At 43.0% G+C, this 27,320-nt stretch overlaps 1 protein-coding gene and 1 long non-coding RNA gene across 2 annotated transcripts in view; one reads left to right on the top strand and one right to left on the bottom strand.

Annotated features, from left to right (window-relative positions):
• dnah1 (dynein, axonemal, heavy chain 1) overlaps positions 1-27,320 on the top strand; it is an 86,394-nt gene that overhangs the window by 27,701 nt on the left and 31,373 nt on the right. The window contains exons 37-53 of the mRNA XM_063214981.1: positions 868-1,022; positions 1,777-1,954; positions 2,574-2,768; positions 3,139-3,258; positions 6,406-6,564; positions 6,950-7,054; positions 7,473-7,616; positions 8,265-8,425; positions 8,690-8,847; positions 9,337-9,510; positions 10,394-10,572; positions 11,363-11,590; positions 13,583-13,779; positions 14,226-14,361; positions 14,712-14,920; positions 15,662-15,833; positions 16,695-16,886. Of these exons, the coding sequence (XP_063071051.1) occupies positions 868-1,022; positions 1,777-1,954; positions 2,574-2,768; positions 3,139-3,258; positions 6,406-6,564; positions 6,950-7,054; positions 7,473-7,616; positions 8,265-8,425; positions 8,690-8,847; positions 9,337-9,510; positions 10,394-10,572; positions 11,363-11,590; positions 13,583-13,779; positions 14,226-14,361; positions 14,712-14,920; positions 15,662-15,833; positions 16,695-16,886 (2,862 nt within the window). The remainder of the gene's footprint in view (positions 1-867; positions 1,023-1,776; positions 1,955-2,573; positions 2,769-3,138; positions 3,259-6,405; positions 6,565-6,949; positions 7,055-7,472; positions 7,617-8,264; positions 8,426-8,689; positions 8,848-9,336; positions 9,511-10,393; positions 10,573-11,362; positions 11,591-13,582; positions 13,780-14,225; positions 14,362-14,711; positions 14,921-15,661; positions 15,834-16,694; positions 16,887-27,320) is intronic.
• LOC134462106 (uncharacterized) lies at positions 21,394-22,978 on the bottom strand. Its single transcript, XR_010037487.1, has 3 exons — positions 22,728-22,978; positions 21,840-21,939; positions 21,394-21,611 (listed from the first exon to the last, which is right to left on the bottom strand). It is a non-coding gene; the product is annotated as an uncharacterized LOC134462106 (long non-coding RNA).

Genomic DNA, 27,320 nt, shown 5'->3' with positions numbered 1-27,320 from the left:
CGCTAATGTTTGAAATTTAACTATAGGGTCTGTGCGTAGGCACAGTAGCTTTCTGATAAGAATCACTGGTGTGCCGATCGCAAAGGATGTTGAAGTGTAGAGTCTTGCAACTTGTTTCAGTCAAGGACACTGAAATACCAGTCAACGGCCCTTCCACGCTTTTCACATGCTTTACTGCAATAACGGTCTTGCGAATGCATGCAACCATGCACACAACCATGTCAACAAGAGCGCGTACGCCATCATAACTCTGCATCGAGCAAATAATATGCAACAGCTTGCAATGCGCGCACGAGAGAGAGAGAGAGAGAGAGAGAGAGAGAGAGAGAGAGAGAGAGAGGCGTCATTCTGAACAGGTGCCATTGTAACCTGGCTACTGTACACAGCCTGCCCCGCGACGCTCTTGATTACTGGTATAGGCTACCCAGAAGAAGCCTATTTTTTCATAACGTGCAGACCCGATTCCCCCCAAAGTCGTTCTAAAATATCGACAGAGTCTCGCGGCCATGATTTTTTTTCACACATTGGACGCACTGGCTTATTAGACGCTCTGGCAGTTTTTGACAATATTTTATGATTTTATATGCGTCTTATGGTCCGGAAAATACGGTAAATGTGTGTGTGTGTGTGTGTGTGTGTGTGTGTGTGTGTGTGTGTGTGTGTGTGTGTGTGTGTGTGTGTGTGTGTGTGTGTGTGTGTGTGTGTGTGTGTGTGTGTGTGTGTGTGTGTGTGTGTGTGTGTGTGTGTTTATTTTCAAGTACTGTATGTGTGTGTGTGTTTCTGTGTATGTGTGCTATTTGTGGGTGAGGTGGGTGTGGGTGAGGAGAGGTGATGCCATGTTTCCTCTGCGTGCGTGTCTGCGTACAGTGTTACAAGGTTCTGGGCGCGGCGCTGACGGCTCTGCAGGGCCAGCCGTCTGTCAGTGGGGGCGTGTACGAGGCGGTGCAGACCTACGTCCTCAACCCCAAGTCCATCACCATGGGCCAGCTCTACGGGGAGTTCGACCTCCTCACTCACGAGTGGTACATACGCCCTCTCCCAAGGCCAAGAGAGTCCTGTTGAAATCACTGCAGCACATATACAGTNCTGCTCACTCACGAGTGGTACATATATACGCCCTCTCCCAAGGCCAAGAGAGTCCTGTTGAAATCACTGCAGCACATATACAGTATTGCTCACTCACGAGTGGTACATATATACGCCCTCTCCCAAGGCCTAGAGAGTCCTGTTCAAATCACTGCAACACATATACAGTATTGCTCACTCACGAGTGGTACATACGCCCTCTCCCAAGGCCAAGAGAGTCCTGTTGAAATCACTGCAGCACATATACAGTACTGCATATTGAGTTTAAAATGTAACTGTTTGGATATAAGTATGTATACTGTACATACGGTATACTTATGCAGTATAATACATGGTTATGTGCTTACTTTGAATACAATGTACACATATACAACTCATTCACTTACATGTACACACAGGCACACACACACACTCACACAAACAGACTCACGCCTCCTTGATCACAGAACTATTTCATTGATTTAATTGATTGCCATGTGTCACTTGTCAATAGTCACTTACTTTCCATCCCCCTTTAACCACCAGAATGGCAATGACCAAAGTTTTAATATATTACGCGTTTTTGATTACTATTGAAGCGTCGCACAGCCAGAATGGTGTGCATTACAGGGCTACTAACTCTTGTTCTCTCCACTGTGCTCTGTTGTGCTGTTGTCTCTCCCTCCTGCTGTCCTCTGTCGCCCCCTGCAGGACAGATGGCATCCTGTCCTCCCTGGTGCGTGGTGGTGTGGCCTCCACTGATGAGGATAAGAAGTGGTACATGTTCGACGGGCCCGTGGACGCCGTGTGGATTGAGAACATGAACACTGTGCTGGACGACAACAAGAAGCTCTGTCTCAGCTCTGGAGAGATCATCAAGCTCACCGATGTAAAGTCATGACTGCATAATAACTCGATGAAAAGTTACTTTATCTACACATTGCACAGTACCTAGAGTAAAGTAGAGTGACTTTATTGATCATCGGGGGGAAATTAAGGTGTCAAGTAGCTTACATAAATACACATAATGCCCACATGGACATTTCAAGACACATATAACACAGGTAATAGTCTAGGAGGGAAAACAATAAAAACTACGGAAAAAATAAAAAAGCAATTGTGCAAAAACATATTCTGTGAGTTGGGGTATGCAAATGTGCAAAAATATACTCTGTGAGTTAAGGTAGACAAGATTAACATGACCAGAAACTAATGTGGACCTGTGGCATCATTGTAGACTTATTATGAGGTCATTTGTTGACGGATTTTAATGTTGAAGTGATTTAAATAGATTTTTTCCTCGCAAAGTAGGGATGTAGAGATGAAAGGTCTTGGTAATGGTGCCTGAAAATAGGTGGGACAGGAGGCTACGTTTGCCAATGGACTTGTTGTCAAGCCGTTTCAGGCATCAGCCGTACATCAGTCTATATGTAACAATCTATATGTAACTCTTTGCTTTAGTGACCTTCTTCAAGCTATTTAATCTTTTTTTGTCCTTGTCCACCCAGACCATGACCATGATGTTTGAGGTGCAGGACCTGGCGGTGGCGTCCCCAGCCACGGTGTCGCGCTGTGGGATGGTCTACCTGGAGCCCAGCATCCTGGGCCTCAAGCCCTTCACCGAGTGCTGGCTGCGCACCATCCCCCCGGTCCTGCAGCAATACACCGAGCAACTGGACTCACTCTTCACACGCTTCCTACAGGTACGGGGAGAGAGGAGACACACATGGAGAGAGAGAGAGAGAGAGAGAGAGAGAGAGAGAGAGAGAGAGAGAGAGAGAGAGAGAGAGATTAGTTTATTTTTTTATATCCTAACAGCCATTCTCTGGATCTGGCAGCAGTATGCCAACTATTGGTTTAGCATGAATCGTACAATAGATGGACCCTTAGCCCTTACAACTAAAGCACTACAGAGATTGTTAAAAGGAATTCAAAGTTATTGATTTTTAACTGTAAAGGAGTTGGAAATTAGTTCCCCAAAATAGTGTTCTAAAAACAGAAGAGTAGATAACGGAGTGGATGAGTGCAGTATGTGTTGAGAGTTTCATCTTGTGTTGTGTGTGTGCTGTGCAGGACTCCATCGCGTTTGTGCGCACCTCAGTGAAGGAAGTCATCACCTCCATGGACAGCAACCTCACATGCAGTCTGCTGAAACTACTGGACTGCTTCTTCCGGCCATTCGTTCCTGAAGAGGTACTGTAGGCCTACAGTAGGAAATAAACATCACCAATAAAGAACTCATGGATGCACAACTTGGCCCAGCTACACAATGTACTGTAGAGAGAGCAGTATTACATATATATGATATACATGTATGAGGATATATTTAATTTAAGAAGATCAAAATAAATGTAATGTACAGGTAGACAAATGCTGAGGCACTCAAGGTTGCATTTTTTTAACTTTTTATGCGACCTGTTCTTGATACGCTCTGAAGAAGGCCATTAGGGCCGAAACGCGTAGGCATTGTAGACAGATAAAGTACAAATTGTAACATTGAGTGCCTCAGCATTGGTTTGAGAGCCCCTACACTGATGAGCACCAAGGGAAAAAGGTGAAGACCCAGAAGCACTCCAATTACCTGCTTGTGTAGATGTAATTTACATTGGTTCAATCCATGTTCTTGCATCTTGCATCTTGTCCTTTGACATAGTTAGATAACTGCATCAGTGTACATACAGATGGTGTAACTTCAATCTGCTCATTACCGTGCCGTGCTGCGGCAGCGTACCGTGATCATTACACCCTGTGGCCATTCGGAATGCGGGGGGAAGTATAGCACCGCTTTTGCAGAGCAACGTCTGCCTGTGTTTGTGCTTCCGTGCTTGTCCGTCCCCCAGTTTTAGTAGTAGTAGAAATACAGTCAGCAAATTGCATGTTTTATTTAGCATTGGGCATTTGATAGGGCATTTGATAATAACACAAGTGTGAGCCCTAAACAAGACCACCATGTGAATTTAAACTCGACTTTTTTTCTGTCTTGCATTCACCGTCTCCCAATCCGTCCCTAACTTATTTCGGCACTATTCAAGCCAGGAACGGGTATCCTCAGGATACAGAGTTTGCATACCTACTACAATTTGAACCGGTAAAGACAATTAAAACTGAGTCAATCAGACAGGAACACCATTGTAATTAAGTGTGTCCCGTAACGCCAGCATGAGAGAGATCGAATTTTAAATTTGGCGGCGACATTCTGTTGCTACACATTGTGGGACTAAACAAGTGCGTCCAATGCGAATATTCCCTCTTGTGTTGTTGGGGGGAGAGAGAGAGAGAGAGAGAGCTCTTTTGTGTGCGTGTGGGGGTTTAATCACCCCCTCCCCCACAGACAAACATTCATACCGTCACACAGTTGAAGACTGTAGTCAGTTGACATCTATGTAAGCGCCCCTCCAAGCGTCTGCCTGTGTTTGTGCGTCTGTTTGTGCTTCCGTGCTTGTCCATCCCCCAGTTTTAGTAGTAGTAGAAATACAGTCAGCAAATTGCATGTTTTATTTAGCATTGGGCATTTGATAGGGCATTTGATAATAACACAAGTGTGAGCCCTAAACAAGACCACCATGTGAATTTAAACTCGACTTTTTTCTGTCTTTCATTCACCATCTCCCAATCCAGTTTGCATAGGCCTACCTACAATTTGAACCGGTAAAGACAATTAAAACCGAGTCAATCAGACAGGAACACCATTGTAATTAAGTGTGTCCCGTAACGCCAGCATGAGAGAGATCGAATTTTAAATTTGGCGACGACATTCTGTTGCACGTAACATTGGGCATTTAATAATAACACACGCGTGAGCCCTAAACAAGACCGCCAGTCGACGGTGTTTTGTTTTTATTATTCTGCATTCATGTCAGGAACGGATATCCTCAGGATACAGATTATTATTATTATTATTAGTGCTTGTGAACACTTGTGAACTATGACTCCTTCTTCGGAGGCTGGATAACCTGTCACACCACGAGCTCTTTTGTGTGCGTGTGGGGGTTTAATCACCCCCTCCCCCACAGACAAACATTCATAGCGTCACACAGTTGAAGACTGTAGTCAGTTGACATTTATGTAAGCGCCCCTCCAAGCCGTGTGAGTTTAACAGTTTGCGGCCAAGAGGTTTTTTCACGAGCGCGCGCACACACACACACACACACACACACACACACACACACACACACACACACACACACACACACACACACACACACACACACACACACACACACACACACACACACACACACACACACACGAGATGCAAGGCAGAGTATGGATATTGTTTCAAAAGTTTGAATGTTTATTTGTTGTGATGTTACAAATAGCAATAAAAACAATAAAAAGGCGTTCAAAAAATCAAACTATGCCTAAAAATAAATCCTTACAAAGTCTTTTAAGTGTCCAGGTGTAGGCCTAGCCTAGCCTACTTCAATGTCCTTACTCCCGTGTCCATACTGTAAATCCCATGGTGCAAAAAGTGCAGTTGGCTAGTGACTCAACAAGGGTGGCAGCAACGCAGTCTGGTCTTGATTCAGAATTCACTCAGGACAAAGGCGGCATTCAAAAAAATCTAAGTAGGCTATGCCTAAAAATAAATCCTTACAAAGTCTTTTAAGTGTCCAGTCACCTGGATAGGCCTACAGTCATCGACCAAATCATCGATCTAGGTGGTGAGCCCACTGGTAGGTGAAGGGAAACAGCGCACTACTGCACAAACAACAGGCCGAGTCGCAGGAGACACAGCGAAAGGGACGAAAAGGACAAGAGAGAGAGAGAGAGTGAGAGAGAGAAAGAGAGAGAGAGTGTGTGTGTGTATGTGTATGTGTATGTGTGCGCGCGCCCGTGTGTGTGCGCGTGAGTGAATGTGTATTGAGAGAGAAAGAGAGAGAGAGAGATATCATATATATACAGTTTTTTTTTAATCCTTCTGGATTATGGGTTATTGGGTCATTGATCTCTCAATACAAACCTGAACATGCGCTACCAAGTACAGCAAGCGCTCCCAAGTATAGCGAGCGCTCCCAAGTGCCACCCGGCGGTTGTTTGGGTACACTGCAGCTAGGCCCGGTACGTACCGAGGTGGATGACGTGGCATTACCTCGGTAAAGGGTGTGCATTGTAGGGGGACCGACTGTACAGTGTACCTTGTTGCTAAACAAGTTTCCCTGAACATAAGGAAGTGAATGGGAGAGAGATGGGTAGGGATCAGGAAATGACCTTGGGGTGTAATTGAACCCAAGTCACACTAGGTGACCCCCAGTGTAACACTACAGTGCCGTAGCCATTTGAACAGCGGCCAAGGCCTCACTTTTGTGACTCTGTGTGACTCTGTGCTGTGATGTGCAGGGCAAGAAGCCACTTCCTCAGGAGAAGCTGTGTCGGCTGGGGGAGCTGATCGAGCCGTGGTTCATCTTCTCGCTGGTGTGGAGTGTGGGGGCCACAGGAGACGCCGGTAGCTGGCAGCTCTTCAGCACCTGGCTACGGGACAAGATGGACGAGGAGAAGGTGAGAGACATTTTTTTGGGGGGGGGTGGTCCCAAAATCAGAGGTCCATTTTTGGGCCGTGCCCCAAAAACCCAACTAAAGCATGTCTTGATTTATAGTCAAGTTAGAGGTCCTGTCTTCTTTCATTAAAAATGTCTAAATACTTTGTATGTAGCTAGTTCATGATTGAGCCTATTAAAATAGGCAACATTTTGGCCTTAAAGCAGGCCTTCTTCAGGGCTTGCATTTATGCTGGTCTGCTTTTGTACACTTTTCAATGTCCTCTTTTCCAATCGAAAGTTGGCCAGTTTGATTCTAAAGTGAGAAAAATTCATTTCAATCTGAAATGAAAACCTTTGTGTTTTTGCTGTGAACTGCTTCAACACTCCAAATGTTCGACCTGCAGGTGGCGCTCTGCTTCCCGAAGGAGGGGCTGGTGTACGACTATCAGCTGGACGATGCGGGCATCACTAGCATGCCAGAGGATGAGGAGGAGGACAAAGGCAAAAGGGTAACGACTGTTTGAAAACAAAAAGTGTGGTCGAAACAATGCGTTTCTGAACACGAACAGCATTTTCTAGATTATTATTTAATTTAGTTGTAAAGATCCTAAAAATCTAGGTCTATGTGTCTAGTTTAGGAGCATCCTGTAACAATTAAATGATTTTTTCCTGTCAAATAATTAGTCATCTGCTGTACGGTAGTTGCTGTGGGTTAGGCTGCCACGACTAAATGCAAAATAATTTAATGTTGTGTCTGTGCGTTGTCCACTAAATACAGTGCAATATCATGTTGTATCTGTGCGATGTCCACTAAATACAGTGCAATATCATGTTGTGTCTGTGCACTGTCACTCAATAAAGTGCAATATCATGCTGTGTCTGTGCATTGTCCGGTGTCTGCCATGCAATGTGATGATGTCCCTGCAGCAGGTGCAGTGGGTGAGCTGGATGAAGAGTGCCCATAGCGTGGTCATCACGCCGGAGACCAGCTACTCGGACATCATCGTACCCACCGCCGACACAGTGCGCATGTCCTTCCTCATGGACATGCTGCTGTCCAATAAGAAACCAGTACGTACTCTATGTCCTTACTGACTTCTGAAAAACAGTTTGTGCTCAGATTTTTTTTTTGTCTATCACAATTGAACACTGCTGTAGAAAGCACTTGTTAGTTCATATATTACCTATGTTACCCATGTTGCCTGTCAATCACTTATTAGACGTTTTCTCAGGAGTTTTTTTGTGTTTTCATTACAGCACAGAAGAATGACCCCCTGAGTAATTACCTCCGCCAAAGAGGTTATGTTTTCGGTCGCGTTTGTCTGTCGGTCTGTCTGCCTGTCTGTCTGTCTGTCTGTCTGTCTGTCAGGCAGCACAGGATAACTCAAAAAGTTATGAACGGATTTGATGATTTTTTTTGTAGTTGTTGGAGATGACAAAAGGAACAAGTGATTCCACAGGGCATTATTTAAAAGAGCATTCTTCAACATTGTGGGATAGGGCGGGATTTTGACATTCCAGTTTCTAACTCCACAAAAACAAGGCAAAGAATCAGGTTGTAACATAGTGAAATTTTCATTATCATATTATCAAATGTTTTATCAATGACTTATCTAGCAGCTTCCTTGGCGCAGGTCTGCACTCTCTGAGTGCATTTCTAGTTACAGTATGGGTTTGTCTGCAACTGTATGTGTGTGCCCACTCTCTGTGGTGTCCTAGGTGCTGTGCATTGGGCCGACAGGCACAGGAAAGACCCTCACCATCTCAGACAAGCTGCTGAAGAACATGCCGGCTGAGTACATCACTCAATTCCTCATGTTCTCAGCTCGCACCTCGGCCAATCAGACGCAAGATTACATCGACAGCAAGCTGGACAAGAGGTACACCATTTGCTGATCTTAGTACACACATAGATCCTAGGTGTGTCTGTGTGTGTGTGTGTGTGTGTGTGTGTGTGTGTGTGTGTGTGTGTGTGTGTATTATTTTTTAATAAGAATTAATATTAATTCTGTTTTAGCTAACATTTTGTCCCACTCAAAAACTAATGTTTTACTCTTTGGTCAGTCTTACATTTTCAGAGTTAATTAATTCTATTCAATACGTACGGCACAGTTGAAATGACAGCCTCTCCTTGTCTAACACAGGCGAAAGGGGGTGTTCGGGCCGCCGCTGGGGAAGTATTTTATCTTCTTCATCGATGACTTGAACATGCCCATGCTGGAAACCTATGGAGCCCAGCCCCCTATCGAGCTGCTGCGCCAGTGGATGGACCACCAGGGCTGGTACGACAGGAAACAGATAGGTGGGCAACTGTCTCTTTGTACACCACAAACTTTATTGGACACACTGAGCATAAATGTATCACAGTTACATGTTGCTTTCAGGTTTTATAGAGTCAAGACATCATCCCAACCTTGTTACGTAAAGATAATTTTACAGTGGAAATCCGAAAAGCAAATACGTAGATTGAATGTCTCTAACCTGCCAACATACAGTGAAAGCAGTTGAATGATTTTAATAACGAACAAAGATGTTTGACACTGGACCTTTAAATCTTCTGAATGTAAGAAGAGGGATTTCAGCCAAAGCTACTGTCCACTGCATCTAATTTGTACTAGTACAAAATGATGTATAAGAATAGCAGCTATAGCAACAGTATTCCCCCCACACTTCATACTTGCTATGTATCTCCTCTTTGAATGCCGCTTTGAATGAAAGGGTTGAATCTAATATGTAAAAAATATGAACGTGGAATGCCACAATTTTCTCCCATTCTTTTAATGTTCTGTAGGTGCCTTCAAGTACCTTGTGGACATCAACTTTGCGTGCGCCATGGGTCCGCCCGGGGGTGGCCGGAACCCCATCACGCAGCGCTTCACACGGCACTTCAACTTCCTCTCCTTCACCGAGATGGATGACAGCAGCAAGATGAAGATCTTCTCCACCATCCTGGGCAACTGGATGGGTGAGTGTCACACTTTGTTATGTAATTTTGTCACATGGCCAATGTATTCACTCACTCACTCACTCACTCACTCACTCACTCACTCACTCACTCACTCACTCACTCACTCACTCACTCACTCACTCACTCACTCACTCACTCACTCACTCACTCACTCACTCACTCACTCACTCACTCACTCACTCATTAAGTTATTCATTCATCCAGTCAGTTAATCAATCAATTCTTATGAAATGTGAAGCTAATTCATATCTACAGTTACTTGTTTTGCAGACAAAGTAGACAGTACTGTATGCTTAAGGTTTACGTTTGTGTGCAAATTTTGATGCATGTCACACAATACATGAAAACTGTCTCTGACATACTGTTTCTTTGTTGACTGTGCTGTATGGTGTTTTCCTTCACAGATGGAAACATGAGTAAAAAGGAACCAGGCAGTAAGTCAGCTCAGGATAAGAGAGAGAGAGCCATTACGTACAATCAGACAAATTAGGCCGTGGAGAGATGAAGTAAGACAGATAAGGATGTGTACATGTCATTTATTCTGTCAATGAGAAATAACGATGCCTGATACAGAGCAGAAATCCAAAGTATTCATCATTTTAAAGTGAGTTTATCACCTGACAGAACTTTTCACAAGGCCATTTGGTTGGCATGTAGTAATCACAGGGAAAGTATGCTGTTAAACTCAACAAGGGTTATACTTGTGGCAGTGTGAAGCTAATGGAGAAGTGCAGTTTATGTTACGCTTTAACAAGTAATCCCTTGGATACTGTGTCTTTCTACATCAATATCAGATAAGCCAGACCAAATCAATAAATAGTTATTAGATGTTGAAGATATTTAGTTTGACATGTTTTTCTCTTGGGCTCCTCTCCATCAGAGAAGGTGACGGACATCTTGCCCCTGAACGAGGCTCTGGTGCAGGCCACCATCCACGTGTACGCCACCATCACCTCCAGCCTGCTGCCCACGCCGGCCAAGTCCCACTACACCTTCAACCTGCGAGACCTCTCCAAGGTCTTCCAGGGCATCCTCATGGCCGAGGCCAGTAAGGTCGAGGTACGGTATGAAGAGACGTAATGAAGAGCAAGACCAGGGGGCTATTCCAAGATTGGGCTTTATCTGAACGGGGAAATAGGGGCGCTCCACCCTCATACCTCCGCGGGTGCACCCTCATACTTCTTTTTCTTTCAATATATAAATTACTTTTTTGAGCGCCCCTAATAAATTTCTTTCCCCCCCCTGCAACCTGCCATGATGCTCCCTCATGCCAAAAATTCCTAGAAAAAGCCCTGCTTTGAGGAACATTGTGATAATTAATGTTGAAGTGATAAGTGGTAAACCTGGCTAAGTTAACCTACCGGAAGTGGTAAACCTGCTAATAGATAACTCACAGGTGTCTTCTTCTATTACATGATTTACCACTATCTCCAGGTTAAGTTAAGCTGGTTTACTACTGAGCTAGGTTCTTTGAATACTCCCCAGTTTACTGACACCCCATACGCAATTATTAACTAACTACTTTACTTTACGTTTATTTTTCTGACAGAGCTGTTGCCACTATTTTTTCCATCTGCCACATTTTTAGCTATAAGCGGTAGCTGTACTTTTAAACATAGTTATGCCATTGAGTATATTATAGTCAAACCAACCACTTGTTATTTCTTGTCCATTAACATACCTTCTGAAAGAACAGTTTTCTGGAATAACACCACTCTGTCTCAGTGTTTCTCAATATTGAATGCTCAGGGGAAAAAAAAACAATTTCACAGTATCCTCCGTTTTATTTTTTGTTTCTCAATATTCTCTGCACTAATGCCGCGCCTGTTCTGATGGCCTGGTGTGGCAGACGAAGGAGCACCTGCTGCGGCTGTGGTACCACGAGAGCTGCCGCGTCTTCCAGGACCGGCTGGTGAGCGCGGAGGACCGGCAGTGGTTCGACCAGCTGCTGCAGAGCCGCATCAGTGAGTTCGACTGCAGCTTCGACGAGGTGGTGCCCTCCCAGCCCATCCTCTTCGGGGACTTCATGGTGCCAGGGACGGACAAGGTCTACCAGCACATCGAGGACAGGGAAAAGGTACAACTTCACACCTTTTCAGCAAAAAGATTAATCCAGGCAACTCCAAAGAGTACTGAGCCCTTAAAATTACACGTGGGAGAAAACAAAGAATCGAGAGTTTCTGATACGCACAAGTCTCTGGTGGGAACGAGAAACTTTCCGATGTGCTCGAAAGCCTTGTTTTTTCTCACTCATACGTCATTACAAGGGCTCCGTAAAATAGAAACCAAAAGGGAAGAAAATTAAAAAGCCATTATTAACTTCTTGGCTATATCATGATTAAAAGAAGCTAAGATGTTTAAACCATACAGGAGCTTTATTAGGGCTTACTTTCTGAAAACTTTATACCTACTGTACTTTTCATGTTGCCATTCCAGGTTTTCATGCAAAAAGATGTGATATTTAGATGTGGTAACACTTTATTTTAGGGATACATCTATTAGCACTAATACATACAATGTTCCTGTGTGAGTAACTTGTAAGGCGTGTACAAAGCAAAATCAAACATTGTTAGGCATGTATTCGCAAATGTCTTGTTCATGCACAATAAGGGATTTATTAACAATTTAACCTTAGTAAGGACCTAGGCCTTAGCGTTTGCTTAGTACATGCCTTACAAGTTACTTATGCATTCATTAACATTGTATGTATTAGTGCTAATAGATGTATCCCTAAAGTGTTACCATAGATGTATGTACGTACATTTCAAAACATCGGTAGGTGTACAAAGATACAGCACATCATCACTTCACAATCGCTTGGCACTTTTAGCAGGCACCTAGCCCCCACATTGCTCCAGGGACTGTAGGCCTAAGTCATAGTTTGGTATAAAAGCATCAGTTACATAAGTGACTGAATGATTCTCTAGTGACCACACAGCAAGGCAGATGGAAAATGACATCAACATTAGAGACCCAACTGTAGGATTACCGCAGAGATACACCAGCGGCGATCTGAGCGAGTCGAGCGACGGAAGTAATTGACTTTGTATTGAGTCGAGAGACAAAAGCGATTCTGGAGACTAGAGCGATTTGCGCGACGAGCGCAACAATTTGAAGTTGAAATCTTTTCAACTTTCTATGACGCGGTTCGGCGACAAGCCGCGACAGCCAATGACTGTATAGAGGTCAGTGACCACAGCCAATGGGAATGCTTGAATGCTTTGCCTTCTGCCTGTACGGACATACTCTAGTCTCCTCAATCTCTCGTATCGCTTGCTGCTACACTCTGTCGCTTGAATCGCGTCGCCGCTGGTGTATCTCTGCGGTTATACAGACATATAGAGACCATTCCATCAATGATTCATGAAGACCATTTCCGGTCTCTGTAGGGATTCAAGAGTTTTGTAGCAGTGTAATGCAGAGTAGAGTAGAGAACTTTAATTAATTCCAGGGAAATTAAAGCGTCCAGAAGCATAGAAAAATGCACAAAATATATACATTTTACGACATATTAAACATATAGCACACACTTGCAAACATTCAGCCATTAGACAGATCACACAGACATACACACACACACACATACTCAAATGCGCACGCGCACGCACACACACACACACACACACACGCACATGCACACTCACACGTACGTAGTGCAATTCATTGTAACTAGGGATGCAAACGATTAATCGATTAATCGACTTTAATGCAATGCATTAATCGATTAAAAAACATTAATCGCAATTAATCGACAATTCAACTGACAAGAAACCCAGGTGAAATGGGCATTTGAAGAGTATGTGTGAAGAGGGGTGTGAATATTAGGAATATTGAAATCACCTTTGGATTAAAGAATTTAAATAGAATGAATTTAAATATGGTATTTTATCTCAATTTTTTATTAAAATGTTTAGATTTAGTAGTTTTTTTCTCGAGAAACATTGATATTTCGTGAGAAAACGCCGCTTATCAATTAATCGTAAGTCGATCGATAAGGCTATCAACTAATGATTAATTAATTAATCAATAGTTTGCATCCCTAATTGTAACGTAATGTGATGACCACCAGCTGGCCCAGGTGATGGAGGAGTACATGGAGGACTATAACCAGATCAGCACGGCCAAGCTGAAGCTGGTGCTGTTCATGGACGCCATCCAGCACGTGTGCCGCATCAGCCGCATCCTGCGCCAGCCCCTGGGGAACGCCCTGCTGCTGGGGGTGGGGGGCAGCGGCCGCCAGTCCCTCACCAAGCTGGCCAGCCACATGTGAGTAGTCATGGAGAATTCATGGACACTTTTTTTTTTGTCATCAACATTTTTCATTTTATTGAAACATTTTGACAATACAAGCAGAAATATCAGTTTTCTGCTGATATAAAACGATACAGTATGTCAATGGTCGCGCAGTATACCTATTAAAAATGTATTCCCCAAAAACAACCATACATAAAAATAAAGATATAAAATGAAAGCAAAATAAGACCAGACAAAAATAGAGATTTCTGCTTGAAGGCCTGCGTGTGTGTGTGTGTGTGTGTGTGTGTGTGTGTGTGTGTGTGTGTGTGTGTGTGTGTGTGTGCATGCGTATACGTGTGTATACGTGTCAAAAGGAAGAGCTGGAGCAAGCTACAGCTTTTTTAAAAATATATATATTTGGTGCAAACAGGTAAGAGGTGTGTGTTCACGTGCCTTTTCGTTCATATCCTTCACAGGTCGGACTACGAGTGTTTTCAGATTGAGCTGTCTAAGAACTACGGCAATGCGGAGTGGAGGGAGGACATCAAGAGCATCATGCTGAAGGCCGGCATGACCAACGTGCAGATCACATTCCTCTTCGTAGACACTCAGGTCAGTCAAGTGCACAGCTCTCAACAGGATACCATGGGGATGGGTTTTATTTTTGGGGGTGTTTTGCTCTTATTTGATAGGATAGTGAAGAGATTTCAGGTGGTAGGGTCGGGACTCGGGAAATGACCCTGGTTGGGCTCGACCCTGGGTTGCCTGCATACGGTACGGCTGAGCAACAGCCGTGCATAGATTAGCGAAATCAAACATGTCAATATCACGAACAGAGCGAATACAGCGAATTCATGTTAAAACTTCCTTATCCACTCTCTCTAATGGCTATCTGTCCACTTTGGTCGTCTCTGGTGTAACACGTCGTACAGTGAGTTACGCACACTTCTGTCCCCCTGCAGATCAAGAGCGAGTCCTTCCTGGAGGACATCAACAACATCCTGAACTCGGGCGACGTGCCCAACCTGTACGCCACGGACGAGCAGGAGCGCATCCTGAACGCCATGAAGCCCGTGGTGCAGGAGCTGGGGCAGCAGCCCACCAAGTCCAACATGATGGCCGCCTACATACGCCGCGTGCGCAGCAACATCCACACCGTGCTCTGCATGAGGTAAGCCAAGAACATACAGTACAGCACAGTACATGGATCAAAGACGTTTTTCTTTTGGGCTCAGAAGTCAGGTGCCGCTACGGCATCTAATGTCCATAAATTAATTAGCACTTGTTGGTGGTTGATATGCTGTAATGAATATGCTTCTTAGATAGTCCACCAACAACAAACAAAATCCATACAACAGTGGCACTGGCTATCGTTGCGCCACCCTGATATGTGCTACTGCTGAAACGACGCCCACCCACATACAGTTCTGAGAGTTTGTGCGTTTCACTGTATATTGCATTGTGTGCATTAGTGTGGCACAGGGCTGCTGACATCTTTGGCCGGGCCCGGGACAAAGTCATTTGAAAGACCTCCCAATACATATACTAGTTAATACATGTATTTTTTAAATTATTCTTAAAATCCTCAATGTCAAAATATGAGCAAAATCAACGTTATGATGTCTGAAACATTCCACATGTACAGTATCACATTCCACTTCTATTTAATTTTTTAAATATATTTTATGTATATATTTTTTGTGGGCCTTTTGTGCCTATTATTTGAAAGGATAGTAGAGAAATGAGAGAGAGATGGGTAAGTAATGTTAAATGACCTTGGGCCAGAATCGAACCCAGGTCCCCAGCGTAACATGATGGTGCCTTAGCTGTTTGAGGCATGGGGCCAAGGACACATACCACAGGGTACGAATGGGCCATCTTAACCCCTGTGCTCTGCCTGTCTCCTGTGCAGCCCCATTGGTGAGGTGTTCCGCGCGCGCCTCCGGCAGTTCCCCTCTCTGGTCACCTGCTGCACCATCGACTGGTTCAGCGCCTGGCCAGAGGAGGCGCTGGAGTCCGTGGCCTCCTCCTTCCTGGGAGAGCTGCCCGAGCTGGACGCCTCCAACACCGTCATGAAAGGCCTGGTGAGCGGGGAGGGGGAGTGGAGAAATAATGGGAGAATGGGTTGGGGTGTGAGGTTACTGTGTGTGTGTGTGTGTGTGTGTGTGTGTGTGTGTGTGTGTGTGTGTGTGTGTGTGTGTGTGTGTGTGTGTGTGTGTGTGTGTGTGTGTGTGTGTGTGTGTGTGTGTGTGCGCACGTGCGCACATGTGAGGAACAGATGTCTAGATAGAGACGGATAAAAAGAGATAGCATATAATTGATAGACTGATGTTAGCCAGAGGGACAAGCAGACAGACGCAGTACATGAATGAAAGGCCCTTCATAAGTCATGTTAATATAGAGTATACTGTATGCATACCAGTGTTGTACCTGAAACCGTTGAATTAACTATAGTTCATGAACTAGATCATATTTTGAATGCACACTATTTACTTCCTGATGAATGAACTTTCTGCTGCCATAACAAACTACATGTGCCTTTGTTTGACTGGGTCCCACAATTCCTTAGTGTTCCATGTGACTCAACCCAGCTAAAGGCATAACTCGCTAACTCTGCAAATGTTCGGCCAAGGTAGAAAAAACTTTGGGTGGGCTACTTGGCTGGATGTCATGGTTCAAATGACCCTGGTGTGAATCTACTCTGAACCGTAAATATGGCAATGCATTGCAATAGGACCCTAGTTACACAACACTGTTTTCTTTAGCTTTCTGTCTGAAACCAGTTGTCGTTTATACCCGCTTTCCTTCAAACTTGTTTGACATCATTGTGAAAAAGGCGAATTACTTTGTGTGGGATGTGTGTGCGCACTTTACATTTTTTGTTGTTGTCCTTCCCCTCTCACCCCCATCCCATCCCACCCACACCCCTACTCCACTCCTACCAGAGCATGATGTGTGTGAGGATCCACCAGATCGTGTTCAGGATGTGTGGCCAGTACCTGGCGGAGCTGTCGCGCTACAACTACGTGACGCCCAAGAGCTACCTGGAGCTGCTCAGCATCTTCTCCTCGCTCATCGGCTGCAAGAAGCAGGAGCTGCACGGGGCCAAGAAGCGCATGAAGACCGGCCTGGACAAGGTGAGAGGATAAAGACAAGAAACACGACATCTTTTTAAAAAATGTATTTATTGTTTTATTAGTATTTTTGTTTTGTTTTATGTCCTGTCAAGGAATGCAGATGCAAATTAGCCTGAGGCTAACTCTGGTGCAATGCATGAAATGGCAACATTTATGTTTTAATTGTCCTTAATGAATTGAAATTGAATTGAATCTTTACCTGGGGTATGTAAGTACACTGAAAGAAAAGTTACTTCAGATGTACATGATAATATCATGGACATCGGTTGCACATGTTATTTTCATGTTTCCTAAAAATAATGTATTCATGTCATTCAAACATGATATTGGCTTATAGAACAAACATGATATTTTCATGTTAATATTTTATGTATTATTTCAGTTCTTATTTCATGTATAATACATGTTTCTGCTTTGCAAGAAACATGTTTTTTTCATGTTTCATTTACATGATAATATCATGGACATCGGTTGCACATGTTATTATCCTGTTTCCTGAAAATAATGTTTTCATGTCATTTGAACATGATATCAGTCAGTTTACAGTGTATGACAGTATATGAATGTCTGATAAGTAGCAATATATATGGCACATAAAAACATGATTTTATAAAATATATAAAACATTTACATAAACACAATTTCTGTGCTAACTTAACACAGAAATTGTTTTGATGTAAATATTTTATTTTATGTATAAAACCATGTTTTTATGTCCTATATATATTGCTACTTGATCAGACGCTCATATACGGTCATACACTGTAAACAGATATATCATGTTTATATTGTTATATATTGCTACTTGGTCAACCAATATTTACATGCTTTTATACTTGAGAATGAAGAGACTTAAACTGACTTAAAACTGCAGGTTTTTTTATTATGATTATTTCATCAAATACACTTTCCAACGGTACTCAACAGCTTAACTCATTCAGTTAAAAGTGACTGACACCCCCAATATGCCAAGTCATTTTGGAGGGAGAGAGAAAGAGAGAGAGAGAGAGAGAGAGAGAGAGAGAGAGAGAGAGAGAGAGAGAGAGAGAGAGAGAGAGAGAGAGAGCATTAAATGCACACACAAAACTACATCCAAGAAGATAAAAGGCACCTTCATTTCAAAACATTCATTATGATTGTACCAAAACATACAAGCACTTGCCAACAGCTTTGAGAGAACAAAAGGAAATGTCAATGGGGAGCTGCATAGATAGATAGATAGATAGATAGATAGATAGATAGATAGATAGATAGATAGATGGATAGATGGATAGATAGATAGATAGATAGATAGATAGATAGATAGATAGATAGATAGATAGACAAATTCTGTAGACAGTAGTAAAGTTTTAGTTCAGGGACATAACTTTAGGCTACTTCACAATGAAAACTCCAATGTATTTCCAATTCATTTTGAACAGCCAGATCATGAAAGACCCTTCAGGTACATTACGTAGACAAATGTTGAAAATGAACTCTTGTCAAAGTATCTAAAAAGCAATGACCTCCTAAATGCACACAAATTCTGTAGACCTTAGTCAAATTTTAGTCCAGGGACATGACTTCAAGCTATTTGACAGTGAGACCCAATATGCAAATTGAACTTTTCCAACAGAACACTTAGCCAAGTCATTCATTTCGTTCGGGCTTGCTCTGCTCTCTCAGTCTCTTCCAGTATGATTGTGTGTGTGTGTGTGTGTGTGTTTTGAATGCTTGCTCTGAGGTGAGGCTCAGTCTCTTCCAGTACGAGTGTGTGTGTGTGTGTGTGTGTGTGTGTGTGTGTTTTGAATGCTTGCTCTGAGCTGAGGCCCAGTCTCTTCCAGTACGAGTGTGTGTGTGTGTGTGTGTGTGTGTGTGTGTGTGTGTGTGTGTGTGTGTGTGTGTGTGTGTGTGTTTTGAATGCTTGCTCCGAGGCTCAGTCTCTTCCAGTACGTGTGTGTGTGTGTGTGTGTGTGTGTGTTTTGAATGCTTGCTCCGAGGCTCAGTCTCTTCCAGTACGTGTGTGTGTGTGTGTGTGTGTGTGTGTGTGTGTGTGTGTGTGTGTGTGTGTGTGTGTGTGTGTGTGTGTGTGTGTGTGTGTTTTAAATGAGTTGGTTTTTCAGTACCTGAACCTTTTTGGACAGCATGGTGCCTTCCAGCTCCATGATAATTTTCTGCAGGACTTCAAAAGTGCGCTTGAGGCCGTCGGGGTAGTTCAGATTTAGGGCGTAAATCAATCCAAACAACAACGCGACAGCCAATGGCACATTATCCACATCCTGCAACACCTGCTGGCCTTCCAAAATGATGCCAATGTCATCTGCTTTGCTGGTGGCATCTGCTTTGACGATGTAGATCCCTACAGTCGTTTCCTCCATTCCCTCTTGCACTTGGATTTCGTCTTGTGCCTGCAGAGGGAACAGTCAAACGAAAGAGAAGATCAAACAAAAGAACAGTTGTTCAGTTGGAGTTTGTTGGGAAAATGGGTTAGTGTTTGGAGTTGGTGGTTTATAGAAGGAACTCCCAACATCCCTTTCATGGAAAACTCTACTTCTACGCCGTACCCTGTTTTTGGGCAAAAGGGAACGTAGCCCCTGCGGATGGGGTAGGCTGCAGGCCTGCTCACTTTTTGCTGAAAGTACTCAACTACCATAACATTGCAATGACAGTAGCGAGAGCCATAAGTAACAGATTCAGACATAACCATTACAATTTCAGTGACAGTAAGGTTAAAACATAGGCTCTGCGCTATGGAGGTTAGAGAGAGAGAGGGCACAGAGAGAGACAGTGTGGCAGAAGAGAGACAGAAATAGTGAAGTGTGAGAGAGGGGAGAGAGAGTGAAAGAGCGAGAGAGAGGACAGAAAGACAGAGAAAGGGGAAAAAGACTGAGACGGAGAAGGGGCACAGAGAACATCATCACCTTGCGACATGCACAGCACACTGCTTGTACTCACCACAAACGCGCGAAGTAGACATTTGGGGTCTTCATTGAGGTACACACACAACGCCTTCAGGATGCATTCACGTCCTCCATCAACATCATCCTGCATCAAGGAAGGATACATTATTTTATGGAATTTTAACAAGGAACACACACAATGCCTTCAGGATGCATTCACGTCCTCCATCAATGTCATCATCATCCTGCATCAAGGAAGGATACATTATTTTATGGAATTTTAACAAGGAACACATACAATGCCTTCAGGATGCATTCACATCCCCCATCAACATCATCCTGCATCAAGGAAGGATAAATTATTATTTCATGGAATTCTATGTCAACACTAATCAGCACTATCCCAAAATTCTCAAATTCTCTTACCTCAGTCATGCAAGCCAAAATGTTCTCTAGGCGTTTGTCAATCTGTCCTCCTCTGTTTTTGAACAGCTTCAGCAGCTTGTCAGACAATATGTCTAGCTGGGACAGGAATCTCGACTGCAAGGGCATTGTAGTTATTCTCTTGAATTCAGCATTTATCTGAAGACACAAAAGAGACAAATCACATACAACTTATAATGCCAAACTCTATGCTAACTTCATATAGGACAGTGGTTCTCAAGCTTTTTTTGAACAAACGCCCCCTTGGCCTCATCATAAGCCTGACAACACCCCCCTTAGTATTAAAAAAGAATGCCCCCCAATAGCAACTAAGCACCTCTCCCTATCGGCTGTATCCTTCCCACCGCCCCCCTAGAGCTCCCTACCGCCCCCGTTGAGAAACACTAATATAGGGCATAACTCGTCTACTTCAAAAATCGAGAGAGAGAGAGAGAGAGAGAGAGAGAGAAAGAGAGAAAGAAAGAAAGAAAGAAAGAAAGAAAGAAAGAAAGAAAGAAAGAAAGAAAGAAAGAAAGCGCGCAAGAGAGAGAGAGCAAGAGAGAGAGATAAAAACAGTCAGTCAAGTCTCTGTTGCATGCGCACAGTGATGCAAAATTAAAGCATTCCATGTCTTAAATGTGCATGGACATTCTGAAAACATGCATGAATACCTTGCAGGGCGACCAAAGTCCCGAGTTTGCGCTTCTAATGGGTCAGCAAATCGCCTTGCTGTCAGCAAAATGCCTTGTTGGAACGACTATGAGCGCCCCTTACAACGCCACATTCACCTGAGAGAGAGAGAGAGAGAGAGAGAGAGAGAGAGAGAGAGAGAGAGAGAGAGAGAGAGAGAGAGAGACAGAGAGAGAGAGAGAGAGAACAACAGTCAAGTTTTTCCGTTTTTTGAATTTTTTCACCAACTGTTTCATGCACCGTGATGCAAAATTAAAGCATTCCATGTCTTAAATGTGCATGGACATTCTGAAAACATGCATGAATACCTTGCAGGGCGACCAAAGTCCTGAGTTTGCGCTTATAATGGGTCAGCAAATCGCCTTGCTGTCAGCAAAATGCCTTGTTGGAACGACTATGAGCGCCCCTTACAACGCCACATTCACCTGAGAGAGAGAGAGAGAGAGAGAGAGAGAGAGAGAGAGAGAGAGAGAGAGAGAGAGAGAGAGAGACAGAGAGAGAGAGAGAGAGAACAACAGTCAAGTTTTTCCGTTTTTTGAATTTTTTCACCAACTGTTTCATGCACCGTGATGCAAAATTAAAGCATTCCATGTCTTAAATGTGCATGGACATTCTGAAAACATGCATGAATACCTTGCAGGGCGACCAAAGTCCCGAGTTTGCGCTTATAATGGGTCAGCAAATCGTGACTTGTTGGAACGACTATGAGCGCCCCTTACAACGCCACATTCACCTGAGAGAGAGAGAGAGAGAGAGAGAGAGAGAGAGAGAGAGAGAGACAGAGACAGAGACAGAGAGAGAGACAGACAGACAGAGAGAGAGACAGACAGACAGAGAGAGAGAGAGATGAAAACAGTCAAATCTTTTTGTTTCTGATCAACTGTTGCATGCACTGTGATGCAAAATTAAAGCATTCCATGTCTTAAATGTGCATGGACATTCTGAAAACATGCATGAATACCTTGCAGGGCGACCGAAGTCCTGAGTTTGCGCTTATAATGGGTCAGCAAATCGTGTCTTGTTGGAACGACTATGAGCGCCCCTTACAACGCCACATTCACCTGAGAGAGAGAGAGAGAGAGAGAGAGAGAGAGAGAGAGAGAGAGAGAGAGAGAGAGACGAAAACAGTCACATCTTTTTTTTTCTGACCAACTGTTGCATGCGCACAGTGATGCAAAATTAAAGCATTACATGTGTTAAATGTGCATGGAACATTCTGAAAATGTGCATGAATACCATCTACTTGCTGCACCCCAGTACCATAATCAAGCAAGACTAACTTACCAAACAAGACCAAGTTTAGTACAATCACACAATACATACAAAATAACGGAAAGATAATGACATTAAGTAATGTGCATTTAGCTGCTACAAGACAGAACTACCGTTATGACATGCATGTCCTTGGCAATTACGCGCCATTTAGCTAGCCATGCTAACACTGGTGAATGTTAATTTTAACCAGCCTTCGCTGCTAACACTGTATTACACAATATGGGGCACTGAACCTAATGTTCCCTCGAACTCAACATTTCGGATTTTTTTTTTTAACTTTACCTTGCAAATAAGTATTTCACTCGTCTTTTAATCTCCGAAGTGAAAAAAGTTCTTCACGATGCTAACAGACATAACTACCGTAAAGACTTGTACCGGTATGTCCTTGGCAATGATGAGCCAGTTACATTGAGAGTCTCAATGGCCAGTTAGCTAGCCACGCTAACACCGGTGAACGTTATTTTTTAGCCAGGCTTCCTACTGACATCGTGTTACACAATATGGGGCACTGAACCTAATGTTCCATCGAACTCAACTCAAACTCAACATTTCGGAAAGATATTAGTAATTTTACCTTGCCAATAAATCCTTCCATCGTCAAATAATCTCCGAAGTGTAAACGTTGTTCCCTCCACAGCCGATTCTGTAGTTACTCTTGTCGAGGCAGATGAGAAAGGAAAGATGGTGGGTGTGCACTCACGGCATAAGTGTGCTTAGAATCATCTTTTTTCTTCCAACTGTCAACTGTCTTCCCACAAATGACCTCTTGTACAAGCAGGAGAGAAACAGAAAATTTCTGGATCTACTTCGCCTGATTGCCGACCATAGCTGAAGCTGAGGCAATTTCAAAAGCGTGCGTCACCGCTAGGGCAGGGCCCGGGCAGCTGCATCTCGTTTGAGTTTTTAATGACGTGTTTAGAATCAGATTGGGCGGAGATTAAAAAAAAACCTAACAATTTCATGTTTTCTCAGCATGAATTTATCTAACAAATTGTTCACCGTCCTGAATATAATAGTTCTACATGATTTATACATGTTTGGAGAAGGAACATGAAACAATCATTTTCAATATACTAAATAATTACTTAAACATTCAACAACCCCTGATTTCCATTCTTTTCAGTGTACACCATTATTATTCTGCACTATCCTCTCTGCACATGCGCACCACGCAAGGCTGCACTATTTGCTCTGCGAATGTACGACACGATTCGTGAAGCATTGTCGCCCTTCGTTTCGCTAAAAGCCAACCTGTAAGGACCCTGAAAGTAATTTAATCTTTATTGTGAATTGTATCTGTCAAGACGCTGACAAAATGCACTTCATGTCTGAAAAATAGGCCTCGGCTATCTTTGACAGACCGCCACATCAGTGTCCCTTTAATCTTTAACTTTAATAAACCCAAGAAAATGACTCTAGATATTTTCCTTTGGCCTACACCACTGGCACCATTATAATAGTATTTCCTACATACTACATTTGTGTCAATAAACCACGAAAAATGCCATGTAGCCTCTGCAACCTGAATAAAACAAATCTTACAGACGGGCTGTTAGCGAAACAACACATACAGATCAGCTTTTAACAAAACGAAGGGCGACATTGCTCCACAAATCGTATCGCACATGCGCAGAGCGGATCGTGCAGCCTTTTGTGGTGCACATGTGCATGTAGGATAGTGCAGAATAATAATGGTGTACTTACAGGGTGCGTGTCTCAACAGCGTCGTTGCTCACTATCAGTGGTGGACAGTAACGAAGTAAATGTAATTCGTTACTGTACTTAAGTAACATTTTCATACTTTCATACTTTACTCAAGTATTTTTATTTGGTAAGACTTTATACTTTTACTTCACTACATTTCAAAGCGAAATTTAGTACTTTCACTTCGTTACATTTACAGAAACACTCGTTCCTTACTCGTTCCTTTTTTTAATTATTATTTAAGGCGATACACGGCAGGTGAATTCATTCATTTTTAATGCCCTGGTCAAATGAAATCTGAGATCTTGCGTGAAGAAAGTGAAACTGAATCTGATTGGCACGCTCAGAGATTCGCCATTCCGATTGGTTGTAATGTGTCACGTGACAACAAGCTATACTGTACAGAATTAGTTTTAGAAGGAAAGCGAGCAGAGCAAGACCACTGATGTGTCCACTGTTGCGACTTGCGAGACGAATTGAAATAAGAAGAAACGGTGGCCTACTTTCTAGTAACATGCGGAAAGCACAGCAAAACAATAAAGCAGGCGACAATAACGTTGTTAGAGTGTATTAATCTGAACGTCGTATTCGTTGTGTGAGGGGGGAGAGGTTTAGCTCGCAGGCTGCACTCGCCTGACAAGACGACATTTGTCAGATAGGCTTCGCGTTTGAACTGAATAATCAGCGAATTGATACGTAATGTAGGCCCTACTGCTTATTGTGCTATATCTGTGTTATGGCTTACAATAGAGTCACATAAATGCCGCTTTTGTAGCGTGTTGGTTTCTTGAGTCAAGTACACAGGATGCCTAAACATGCTGCTTATTCCAAACCATCCAGGCGCACAACTCCGTGATAGCGTTCTTTCCCCTCAACACATTGCAGTATTTTCTGGAGTAGTTGGGGATATCAATCACTTGTCTAATAGACTCCCCTGTCACCAAAAAATGATTTGCTTCAACGTTATGGAAAAGAGGCTTGTGTAGGCTAAAGGGTTTGTATCTTTACATGAGGATTGCCATGCCCATATGTTGCAAAGTGAGGCTACATGCAACATGCATCCTTGCAACATGTATCCTTTCCCTTAAGTCAGGTCAGTAGGCTACAGTGGATATGAAAAGCACTGTGTTATGAAAAACAGCAGTAGCAAAGTTTAAAAAGAGAGAGAGAGATAGAGAGAGGGGAAAAAAGTGGACATTGGCTAAATATTGGCCCAGTGATGTGCACATGGCACAAAAGGCTTTCTCATGATCAGATAAGTGTTCCAATTAAGTTGTATCAAGTAGGCTATTGCAAATCATTGGCATCTAGCAAATAGTGACCATTACAAGTAGCCTATATGAAGATGTTCCTATCTTTAAAGGTAGCTTAGAATCGCAAGTCTGTTTGTCCATACATAGGCCTAAGCCAACCTTAACATAAGGTTAACACTACATAATAATAATAATAATAATAATAATAATAATAATAATAATAATCATAATCATAATCATAATCATAATCATAATCATAATAATAATAATAATAAGAAGAAGAGGTCTACCAAAACCATAATTATAACAAAAATTAAACATAAAATACTTTATTGTACTACTCTAACTCCTTGCTGTCACAAATAAGTAGGCCTATACTGGACTGTAGGCCTACGGCTGGGGGGTACTGTAGTAGTTGTTCTAATAGGCATATAATCAATTTCAGCCTAATCATTCTTAATATTAATGTCCCTTTCATGTGTTCTTTTTGGCATGTTAGGGTCAGTATTAAATGTTTAGAGAGGTGAAAACTTCTGATGCTATAACATCCATGGACTTACTCCACAGTGTTTCTGAGGCCTGTTATGGCCTAGTTCTAACATGTTGGTATAGTCTATGCAAATGAGGATATTTAATTAGATCCATATGACCAAACTAGGCCTACAACACTTAAATATTAAAATTGCACCAAAGGCTTCATTTTTAAGTTTTTACTTTTTACTTTTAGTACTTAAGTATTTTTGACGGCAGGTACTTTTGTACTTCTACTCAAGTAAAAAAGTGAGGTGAATACTTTCACTTTTACTTGAGTAGTTTTCAATGCAAGGTAACTGTACTTTTACTCAAGTACATAACTGGTGTACTTCGTCCACCACTGCTCACTATGTCAGCACCTTGCTTGGCTGCAATGCAATTTCCTATAGCCAACCAACTAAATTGCTAACTGTTCAGCGATGACGCTTTAGACTAGAGAATCAGGGTCCTGGCCGGACAGGTGCGTGTGTCTTGTCTGGTAGGGGGCGCCAAACACGCACTGAGTCATTCGCTTTAGCAAACCCACACACATACAGTACATCTAGCATTGGCCAGGGGGGCAGGTTGCTCTTGACTTTTTGTGTTGTGGTGTGGTGTGGTGGTGTATTTTTCACATGTTGCTTTCATATGCAGAATTCTGTGGGGTTTCATCTCCAGATATGCAGGGATTTACAACAGCTGCTGGTCTACTGTCATCAGGCCAGAAAACTGAAAAAGTATTTTGTATGAAAAGTGCAATATTTTCCTGCTCCAGTTGCTAAGAAAACGTTGTGTTTTATTATTAGCTCTTTTGACCTCACAGCTCTCCTTCACAAAAAAGTGAACAGCCAAGTGAGGCCACTCATCTCCCTGTGAGTGCAAGAACGGAGCATGCATTAGTGGGCTGCCAATTCCGTTTTGATGGTTTTTTTGCATTTTTGTTTCCCTTTTGATGTGAAGGTCAGTGCACTGCATGAGTCACGGCCACTTTGCTATCAAAGGCACAAAAAGACCAGAGAAGCAAGGCAGCTCCCACTCAGCAAGGCAATTGCATGCTGTTAACTTGTAGCAGGATTGTGGCTGATGATGGTCTTATTATCGCTGAATCAAGTTACAGAACAATGGATCATTGAAGGTGTGCCAGCGCATCCATGTGCTTTGCCCCTGTCTCTTATGGAAACAACGGCGTGATAAGGACAGTTACAATTTGCTGGTTGCTGGATGATGTGTTTTTGTCTGACTTGTGTGAATAGCAGTGTGTTGTCCTCATGTCCTCTTTTCTATGTGTGTCTTATGTCAGTGGTGCGGAGTACAAACAAGGCCTTTATTCTTTGCCTCCCTTGTCTGTCTGGGCCTGAGGAGTGTCTGGCCTTGCCTCAGCCCTCTGTTGTACAGTGGGGCATTCAGTTGCTCAGAGACCTGCTCTGCTTTGACCGAGAGTTTTGGCTAGCTATGTTTGGACCTTTCAGTTGATCATCGTGTGTGTGTGTGTGTGTGAGAGAGAGAGAGACAGAGACAGAAAGATAGTGACAGAGGTGTGTGTAAATAGATGTGTTGATTTCTAAGACTTGATGTGATAACGAAGCCAATTGGAGATTGGAGCCAATTTTTTGTCCCCTAGGGGAAATTCTTTCTCTGCACTTAATCCCATTTGGACTAGTGAATCACATTGAAGTACTAACACTAGTCCGTAGCAG

This window comes from Engraulis encrasicolus, chromosome 14, assembly GCF_034702125.1.
Source record: "Engraulis encrasicolus isolate BLACKSEA-1 chromosome 14, IST_EnEncr_1.0, whole genome shotgun sequence".
Lineage (NCBI taxonomy): Eukaryota > Metazoa > Chordata > Actinopteri > Clupeiformes > Engraulidae > Engraulis > Engraulis encrasicolus.
This window is presented reverse-complemented; position numbering and strand designations above follow the sequence as displayed.